We start from the raw sequence: 10,651 nt of genomic DNA, 5'->3' as shown, positions 1-10,651 counted from the left end.
AGAAATCAAGATAAGAGGAGAGACAAAAGCAAGAGTATAGGAAAATTCATAGATGGTAGAAAGCCATCATATGAGTGCTACCACTGTGGAATAAAGAGTCATTTAAAGAAGAACTGCAGAAAATTGCAGAAGGAGAATGGGTAGTTGAAGGAGAATGATGGAAATGCATTAGTCACTACCCACGGAGAGGTAGTCATTTGTTCCATCCAAGAAGAGACATGTCTTCACGTCTCAAGACAAGATGACAACGAATTGGCGGTAGGTATTGCAGCATCATACCACGCCACATCCCGAAAAGATTTCTTCACAACATACAAAGCAGGAGACTTTGGAGCAGTGAAGATGGGGAACACTTCTTCTTGTGAGATAGTTGAAATCGGTGATATCAAAATACAAACAAATGTCGGGACTACAATGATACTGAAGGATGTCCGTCATGTGCCAAATCTTCGGTTAAACAAATGTTGGAACCGCGCATACCGCCATCCAAACTCCACATTAGTATGATATTGTCCGCTTTGGACCAAGCCCTCACGGATTTGTTTTTGGGCACTTCCCAAAAATGGATCCAATTTATTTAGTTTAAACTATTATGCCTAATGATATTATGGGCCACTTATCAATAGCAACACTTGCTATTGGTAGTGACCATTTAGAAGGTTATGTCGGCAAGTTTTTAATATGAACTTGTTAATAACACTTACAAAAGCGTTCTATTGGTGAATTATTTCTAGACTAGTTTATAACTTAGTTGTATGAACTCAATCACTCACCTCTATTTTAGTTCATGTAACACTAGAGCATTCACTACTGGCCTATAGTTAGCATAACTTGGCAGTTGAACATGGACGACGAATTATATATTAATGTAACGAAACATGCAGAGTATTATAATTTGCAGATGAGTCTACTCTAGCCCAGATAAATTCAAGGCAGATATAAGGAATTTATTTCCCATCACATCACTGTGTCTGTAGGCTGTGGCAGAAAATATATTTAAATAAGATAAAAGGGTAATGAAACTCCAGCCAGTCAGGTTGGAAAATTGTGCTGGAAAGCAGTAAAGGGCGAGGCATTATAAAGACAAAATATAAGAAGGTAAAGTATAGTCATAAGTTCCCTTCTCTAGAAGGAAGAAAATAATAGCAAAAACATTTACCAGTCGGGCACCCTTTAGCAACAAAACCCAAAAAGCAGGCGTCAATAGTCATCACTTGACTGTAACAATCTTGATCACAGAAGCAGTTCCCACACGGTGTAGGGCTACAACGGAATCTCCTTCCTTGCATAACCCTTTTGTTTTGGCATGTTGAAGAGCAAAATACAGTGCTTCTTCTGTAGACTCTTCATGGGAAGCCCTAGCTGACCCTGCATGGAGAACTGGAACCAATCCCCTGAAGATTAGGCTATGCCTTGCTGGAGACTCATCACTGCAAGTCCAATCAAAAGAATCAGTCTTGATCTCAGGGACAACCACCGATAATATAGGCATTCCAGGCCTGTACTTGGCCACCAATTTTGCCGTACTTCCTCCCCTGGTTAACACAAGGATAAGAGCAGCTTTTGCAGAGTTAGCGGTCCGAACAGCAGAAGACGCAAGGCTCTCCAATGGGCTCATGGGAACTGGTGCATTTGCCATGATTCTTTTGAACACATCTGGATAATCAATTGTGCTCTCTGCTTCAATACAAATTTTGGCCATGGTTCCCACTGCAAGATCAGGATAAGCTCCAGCAGCTGTTTCACCACTAAGCATGACACAGTCTGTGCCATCAAGAACAGCATTGGCAACATCTGTTGCTTCTGCACGAGTTGGTCTTGGAGATTTGATCATGGACTCCAACATCTGTGTTGCTGTGACAACAGGTTTCCCTTGAATGTTGCACTTGTAAATCATTACCTTTTGAGCCAAAAATATCTTTTCAATTGGAATTTCCATTCCCAGGTCACCTCTTGCTACCATAAATGCATCAGAGTTGGCAAGAATATCATCAAAATTTGCTACACCTTCCTGATTTTCAACCTAAGAAGAAAAAAATCAAAATTAAGGTATTTTGACTGTTTCGACAAGTTTGTGAGTCTAATTCAGTAATGTCAAGGGGGGAAAAAGGAACTAAGTTGTTGCATCAGTCTCTATATCACTTAATATCTATTTAAATATACAACTGACAAGGTAACGTTGCTGACAATTGAAATATTCTGGTAATGGTTAAACCAGATCAGACAGAAGAGAATAGGATAGATTACTACAAGTTTATAGTTGGGATAAGGTGTCAGATCAAATAGCTCATTTATTGTATTTCCACAAACTAGTATGTTTTGTATGACGCTCAATTACCACAAGGCCATCTAAATACACAAAATAATGATGCAACAAAGTGAATGGGCAACTTCATGGAGAAAAGATCAGAATACATAGTTATCTGGTAAGAAGCAAACCTTAGACATTAGAAGGATGTTCTTTGCATGTTCACCTAGCAGCTTCCGAACCTCCACAAGATCTGAACCCTTACGAACAAAAGATAATGCAATCATATCAATATGATTGGGAACTCCCCAGTTTAAGATGTCATCCTTGTCTTTATCTGTTAATGTCGGCAGATCCACTATTACTCCAGGGAGATTGACATTCTTTCTTTCACCAAGAACAGCAGTGTTCTCACAGCGGCATCGCACCAAACCTTTTTCCTTGTCACAAGACAAAACGGTAAAGGTGATTGTGCCATCTGCACAGAGGATCACACTTTGTGGCTTTACATCCTCTGCCAACTTTTTGTAGCTCATGCATATCGTACTCTCATCACCTTTAATGCTGTAATCAGTTGAGACTGTGATCTCCTGACCCTGTTTAAGTTGAACTGGCTTACCATCTTTTAAGAACCCTGTTCGAATTTCAGGACCCTACACGATAAAAATAAAAAGAGTCAGAACTTTCACATAAAAAGGTGAAGGCTAGACAGGGCTAGGCAATCATATATGTATCATGCTTCTTAGCAAGTATAAAATTTAGAGTCTAAATTGACATCTCACATTGCCACTAAACATCACTAACAATTCTCAGTTACATAATATAGAACATGTTAAGCTCGAATACAACCGGAGCAAAAGATGAGCACAAAATTATGTACAAGAAACTATGAAAGAATGAGTTAGAAAAAAGGACCGCCTCTCCTTAAATAACAAAGATTAGAACTTCAATTAAAATTTAAGAAATTTTACTATTTATTAAGGAAATGGCCTTCTCCAAATACGCCAGGATAAGAATGACATAATGTTCTGGTCCACATCAATTTGTCAAAAGATATCCTTATTCAAGTTTTGATGACTTACGTTTACATAGCGATTCAATATAGTCCAGTTGAGCCAAGATTAGAACGAAAAAAAGAGAATCCAGAATAAGACAGAAAACTATTACTTCAGCACAAGGCAATAGGTACGCAACAATCTCAAATAATACCATCTAATATCCAAATTTTCTAACTATCGAATATCCAAATTTTCCTTTTTGATTGGTTATAATATCTAATTTCCAATTAATGTTTATTTCCATCAAGATTAAAAGCTCGCGAATACTACATTCTAACATCCACCATTTAAAGACTCATTTACTTAGCACGCTTAACAAACGAGTCAATACCAGTATGATATTACAAGTTTCTACCAGAGCTTTTATACTTTCTCCTCTGTTACTACACGGCTATTTTAACTTTGCAACCTTGTTTGACACCCATGTATACTTTTCTAAGGATCCATTCCAAACCAAAACAGAATATATCAGAATTTTCAAGTAATACTGCCGACCCATATTGGGCAATGAACGAAGAACACTACACATGCTCTTCATCTACTCGTGGAAACATTAAAAATATTCTAAAATATCAAAAAGAGATGGAAGCCCAAGAAGAACTCAAACCTACAACTGTTAGGTCATATCAGGCTTATTTTATTACAAATAACTACTCAGCATATGTGACAGACTTGTAGCATATCAGTCTATCAAAAACATAAGCTTCCAAGGTGACTAACAACAGTGGTGGGAATGCCTTCTGTAATAAAGCAAAAGAGCATCAAACTTTTTATTCGTTGCTTCCAGGACAGGGGAAGGCTAATGTTCAAAACCAGAAAATACAACAAAATGGCCACATACAAGCCGAACTAGAAGATTGACTGTCTGAGCTACCCATTAAATGAAATAGATGGGTTAAGCCTGGCGTTTAATCTTTCATTATAAAACAGTGTCAAACCCCAGAAAAAAACTAACACTTTAGAACATAATTGGTCATCCATGTTCAAAATGGATGGAACTCGAACTCCTCACCCCAAAAAACGAAACTTCAAATTGTAGATCAATAAAACCAATCACAAAAAAAATGAAGCTTAATAAAACCAATCAAAGCAAAAAAATTGTAGGCCAATAAATTGAACCGGGAATACACAATTCTGAAAGGTCCAATTGCCAATTGCCCCTACTAATCTGCAGAGTAGCATCATTAATACACCAATTTTCAACAGTCCAGCCTCTCCATGTGTCTAATTAACAACTAGACCTCAATGCCAAACTAGTTAGAATCAACTATATGAATACTAAATATTCATCCCGCTCCCTTTCGACCCACTCCATTCCAATAGGAAAAAAAAGTCGCACAATACCAAAAGGGGGACAAAACCAGCGAAAGGAACATAAAGTAGAGAAGAAAATGCAGACAACCAACAAGAGGATCTGCAAATAGCAAAGAATCAAACAAAAGATCAAACAATGGACAACCCATATACAAGCAGTTGCTTACTCCAATAACCGATCTGTGACTAGAGTTATACCAATTGAAGAACGAGACGGTTTTAATTAGTTATTTCTGTGAATTTTAGAGTAAAAAGAATTATACGGACCTTGGTATCAAGCATAACGGCACAGAGAATACCGGTATTCTCCATAGCCTGTCGGAGATTATCAATGGTCTCCTGATGATACTCATGAGATCCATGAGAAAAGTTGAATCTGGCGACGTTCATGCCGGCCCGAAGAAGCTTCTCCACCATGGGAACTGATCGAGATGCAGGGCCTAAAGTGCATACTATCTTGGTCTTAGGCCTCTTGACGGTACAAACAGGTACTCCATTGTTGTTTTCAATCGCCATAGCCAGAAGGAGAGAAGCAAAAAACGTGAAAGTGGAATTAGATTAATGAATATTGAATATTGTGGTGGTGGAGTGATGAGAGAAGAAATAGGTTGAAGAATAAAAAACAAAAGAAACCTACGGCGTGCGGACTTGACGCGATGTTGAACTTTTCTTTGGGTTTCTTCTATTTATTATATTATGGTTTTAGTTTCGGTATTTGTAGGGATGGCGGGCCCACCATATTCTTGAAAGGTATTTCTCCTTTCCCAACTCTTCCCATTGGGTTCCCAAAGCATGTGTTCGTTTTTTATTGTTTCTTTGATGGCTCGCTTTTCAATTCCATTTGCCTTGTAAAACAAGTTGATTAGTTTCAATAAAAGTTATATTCCTTTTCTAATTTATTATTCCCTCTATTTCATATTGGTTATGACACGTCTTATTAAAAAAAAAACATTAACAAAGATTAAAAATAACTTTTTTCTACATTATTTTAATTATTTTTAAACTATTCTTCGAATTAAAAACTCATTAAGAAAAGGTAAATATGAAATAGTCCAAACAATTTTCTTAAACTTTAAAAAACAGCTTTTAATTATAAAAAATCCCAATAATTTACTATAAACTTAAGGGAGTAATTATATCTCTATGTAAAAGTGTTTGATTCGACATGTTAGGAAAAAAATGAATAAGTTATTAAAAATATTATCTTTGTAAATTATTTTATTAAGAATAAAATAAAAGGTTTAAAGTTATAGATATACTCACAGTTACATAACAAATAGAAAGGTAATTCTACATAATTAACACATAAATCACACTTCATTAAATTCATCACAAGTCATCAACACACCATATGAAATCAGATATAAATACAATTCATAATCACCCATTTAACATTTCACAAGTCAACACCACAGACTTATCAAGTATTCAACTTTTCATCACACATATAATTTATAAGTGAAATCATTTTGTAGAAGTTTAAACGTATACCCCTCTTCAACATTACTAGGTCTTAACTAACATATCAAAATAATGGACCACTGAGCATAAACCATCAATTAGAATAAGACATCAACACACTTGTTCAAGATGCAAAAAAATATATAAATCATGAAATTCATATTCATACTGGTCATGTAGCTATGTAATCACTATAGCTGCTAGAATCATTAACTATCGCTCAAATTACAAGTCTCATTCTCATTTGTACACATATGCTAAAGAGTCTTAATTTTATCCATATATTCATGACCTGCAGAGGATCCTAGGTGTCTATGTACCATACCAGCGTGGTACTTGATCCAATCACATGCATAATCGCTTGTCACGATCCGACCTAGGACCTAATCGTAACATGGCGATCGAAACCCCGAAGTGCTCCAATCAAGCCTCTTGACATATCATAAAGCATACATAAGGTAAATTTAATGCAGAAATATCATAGGAGAGTCTAAATCATGAATCACAAATGAAGAATGTAGCGTGACAACATAGACTCAAACATTTGTCAAACTAGTGCCTCTAATCATGAACATAAGCAGGGGCTAAAATAAGTCCCTAGGTCACCCTCAAAATAAAATATAATGAAATTTCTTTGAAAGAATAAATAACTCATAAACCACCCTCGATGGATGAGGACTCATCAAGACTTCGTCATAGGAACTTAATCAGCCACGTGTGTGGGTATGATCCTCAACCTCAACCCCTACATTATGAGACAATATAGGCTACAATATGCATTAGTACATTTGAATGTACTAATTATGTGGGCATGGCATGCAATATAAATCATAAGATGCAATGATGAAGAATATACATGATAAAAAGGATAAGTAAAACCATGAGGAAAGTCATAATGATCAAATCATTTAAGAAACGTAGTTGAAGATCATAAGATAACATAATAATCATATATATATGTGGGATAGGAACCATAACTGACAATAAAACCATGCGAGCTATAACATGAAATTCCGTTGTCTCCCTATACAACGAAGGAAAAGGATAATCTACTTGTCAAGGTAGACTCTATCCCGCTAGGCGGGTCATGTACATAAGCTACATGTGGATCCACTAGCTAAGTATGAAGGCAACCTACGATGGCACGTAGTTTAAAAGATATGAGGCTACTACTAAGGCTTTTGGTAGGGCCCCCACCTCAAGTCCACTCGGTACTAAGTCAAATCCACGGAATACATACATAGCATAAAAATCATAATGAACGTATATCATAGCTATGATCATAGGTTTGAAATTCATAGAGTAGCTCATTTCATAACGTAATTGCAACGTGAGTATTTTCCTTTCATCATTACAAATCCTATTTGCATAATTCTTATCATAAGGTCCTAGGTCACCACATAGGGTTCTAAATCACCTATCTTCATAACTTTGCATGAAATCCATATCTGAAACATACTTACAATTTATGAACATAATTCATGCTTGAATTTAGAGTAAAACTCATATACATAATCAATTTGATTGAAAACCATAAGAATACCTTGAAAACATTGAACTCCATAATCATAATTCATATAATTTATCGTAGAAAATAGCTTCATGCATGGGCATTCATCATTCAACTTGAAATCATGTAATTTATGTAGAAAAATACTTATAATGATCATTACTAATGATTAGAAACGAAATTAAAACAGCCCAACACAATTCATAAAATTTGAAATTTAAAAGTAATGAGATTTTTGAAATAAACCTTGGACTCCATGGGTGGAAGGGGCCCATGAATCAATCAACACATACCTTGATTGTAATTAGACTTAAATTTGATAAAAGAGACTTGATCTTGAGGAAACCCTAACCAAAGCTTGATGAACTCTTGAGGAACCTTAGGAGAGAAGTCTAGAATTTGTTTAGGGAAATAACGAGGGAATAAAAGAGTTTAGGAGTATTTAGGATACAATATTTAATGAATCTAGACCTTAGAAACATCCACATACATTATTAGAATGTAAAAAAATATCAAACTACCCCTTATTAAATTCCAAGTCGGGCAATTCTACGACAAGGTCTACGAATCATAGACACAGTGATGAGTGATTCCTACGCCTCGTCTTGCAGGCCCTGAGAAAAACCTGAAAAATAAGTCTATGAACTTTTGTTATGAGTCATTTTTATGACTCGCTCTCAGGTTTACGAGTCATCAAATTGACTCGTCTTACAGGATTGAAAACCTGCAAGTTTAGACAATCTCTGAAGTTTCCATAAGACTCATTTCTATAAGTCGTAATCTTCTCTACGACTCATCTTGTTGAGTCATAGATGAAGTCCTGAGGCTTAGTATTTTGCAAGATTTAAGGCCTACACTACGACCCCTTTGTACGATTCATAGGCTCTTTCACGAGTCGTCATACGACTCATAGACTCTCACTTTGCCTTACCCAAATTTTAAATTTTAAACTCATGTATTCAACTCATTTCTACGACCCGTACAAGTCCCTACGAGTCGTAGACCAACTCGTAGACTTGGGGTATGTAGACTTTTCTCGAGATTTTCCTTTCGTTTGACTTTTCATCTTACGGGGTCTTGCAATATCTTCCCATTGAGAACATTCGTCCTTGCATGAGATTTACTTAGCATATAAAATAATGGAAGGAACTCTTTAAAATGCATAGAACATATAAACTTCACACTTAACATAAAACATGACTTTAAAAATCAACTTTCATGAGCATGCATGCAAATGATGACATAGGAGGGACTGAATACATAGGAGTTTAATCGGCTCGATCATGAATAACTTATTACCTTAGGCTTGAGTGGAAGGAAAGACATACGAAAAATGCTTCATCATGTCTGCTTCCACTTTCCATGTAGCACTCTCGACTTGTTGATTTCTCCACAACACCTTGATGGATGCAACATCCTTATTCCTTAACCTCTTCACTTGCCGATTTAAGATTTTGACCGGAACCTCTTTATAAGTCAAATTCAACGTTCACAATTTCCAATGGCACAATAGAGTTTGGATCACCCACAAATTTCCTCAACATTGACACATGAAATACCAAATGAACCATAGCCAACTTAAATGGCAAGTCTAACTCATATGCCACTTTACCAATACGCTTCAATATTCTATAAGGTCCAACATATCTAGGACTCAACTTTCCTTTATTACAAAAATGCATTACACCTTTCATAGGTGAAACCTTCAAATACACCCTGTCATCCACATCAAATTCGAGCTCTCTTCTTCTAGTGTCCAAGTAGGACTTTTGATGACTTTGAGCCATTTTTAATCTTTATCTTATGAGCCTTACTTTTTTCATTACGTCAACTACCAAATATGGACCAATCAATTGCATCTCACCCACTTCAAACTATTCCTTCGGGGATCTACATCTTTTTCCATGTAAGGCTTCCAAAGGAGCCATTTGAATGCTAGAGTGATAACAATTATTATAGGCAAACTCAATCAATGGAAAATACTTATCCCAACTTCCTTTAAAATCAATCACACATGCCCTTAACATATCTTCCAAAGTTTGGATTGTTTTTTTGGATTGTCCGTCGGTTTGAGGATATAAAGTGATACTTAGCTTAAATCTAGTAACAAGACCTTTTTGAAACACATATTGCAAGCTTTTGTGGTCGGTAAACACATCAACATGAACCCTATAAAGATAATGATGCCATATTTTCAAAGCAAACACAACCACCGCAAGTTCAAGATCATGGGTTGGGTAGTTCTTTTCATGCACCTTGAGTTGGCTAAAAGTATAGGATATAAACTTACCATGTTGCATCAAAACACAACCCAAACAAACTTGTGAGGCATCACAATAAACAACAAACCCATCCAAACCTTCGGCTAATGTAAAATAGGAGCCTACGTAAGATGATCCTTCAATATTTGGAAACTCTTCTCACATCGACCATTGAAATTTCATCTTCTTTTGGGTTAAATTAGTCAAAGGTGAAGCAATAGATGAAAACCCTTCAACAAACCTTCTATGGTATCCATCCAAGCCCAAAACGCCTCTAACATCTGAAGGAGATAACGGCCTAGGCCAATTCTTAACCACCTCCATTTTCTTTGGATATACTTTAATCCCATCACCGGATACTATATGGCCAAGAAAGACAACTTCACTTACCCAAAATTTGCACTTACTAAACTTGACAAATAATTTCTTCTCTATTAATGTTTGCAACACAATTCTTAAGTGATCCATATGATCTTCCTCATTTCGAGAATAAATCAAGATGTCGTCAATGAACACCACTACAAACATGTTCAAGTATAGCTTAAAAATATGATTCATCAAGTCCATGAAGATGGCGGAAGCATTAGTCAAATCAAAAGACATTACTATAAATTCAAAATAACCATACCTTATTTGAAATGCTGTCTTGGGGATATCACACTTCCTTACTCTTAATTGGTGATAATCGGAACGGAGATCAATCTTAGAGAAGTAACTTGCTCCTTGTAATTGGTCAAACAAGTAATCTATCCTGGGAATTAGATACTTGTTCTTCACAGTGACCTTATTCAATTGCCGG

General features: G+C 36.1%; 1 protein-coding gene across 1 annotated transcript; it reads right to left on the bottom strand.

Moving 5' to 3' along the window:
- Window positions 1–913: 913 nt before the first annotated feature.
- On the bottom strand, window positions 914–5,322 carry LOC129887444 (pyruvate kinase, cytosolic isozyme). Its single transcript, XM_055962549.1, has 3 exons — window positions 4,888–5,322; window positions 2,440–2,901; window positions 914–2,023 (listed from the first exon to the last, which is right to left on the bottom strand). The coding sequence occupies exons 1-3, from the start codon at window positions 5,134–5,136 to the stop codon at window positions 1,211–1,213; spliced, it is 1,524 nt and encodes a 507-aa protein (XP_055818524.1). The 5' UTR covers window positions 5,137–5,322; the 3' UTR covers window positions 914–1,210.
- Between the last annotated feature and the right edge of the window lie 5,329 nt (window positions 5,323–10,651).

This window comes from Solanum dulcamara, chromosome 4 (assembly GCF_947179165.1).
Source record: "Solanum dulcamara chromosome 4, daSolDulc1.2, whole genome shotgun sequence".
In the NCBI taxonomy this organism is placed as follows: Eukaryota; Viridiplantae; Streptophyta; class Magnoliopsida; order Solanales; family Solanaceae; genus Solanum; species Solanum dulcamara.
This window is presented reverse-complemented; position numbering and strand designations above follow the sequence as displayed.

Coding starts and splice junctions, on each gene's coding strand:
- LOC129887444 (XM_055962549.1), bottom strand. CDS start 5,136: ATGGCGATTGAAAACAACAATGGAGTACCTGTTTGTACCGTCAAGAGG. Junction 2,902..4,887: donor CCGTTATGCTTGATACCAAG/GTCCGTATAATT, acceptor TTTATCGTGTAG/GGTCCTGAAATTCGAACAGG. Junction 2,024..2,439: donor ACATCCTTCTAATGTCTAAG/GTTTGCTTCTTA, acceptor TTTTCTTCTTAG/GTTGAAAATCAGGAAGGTGT.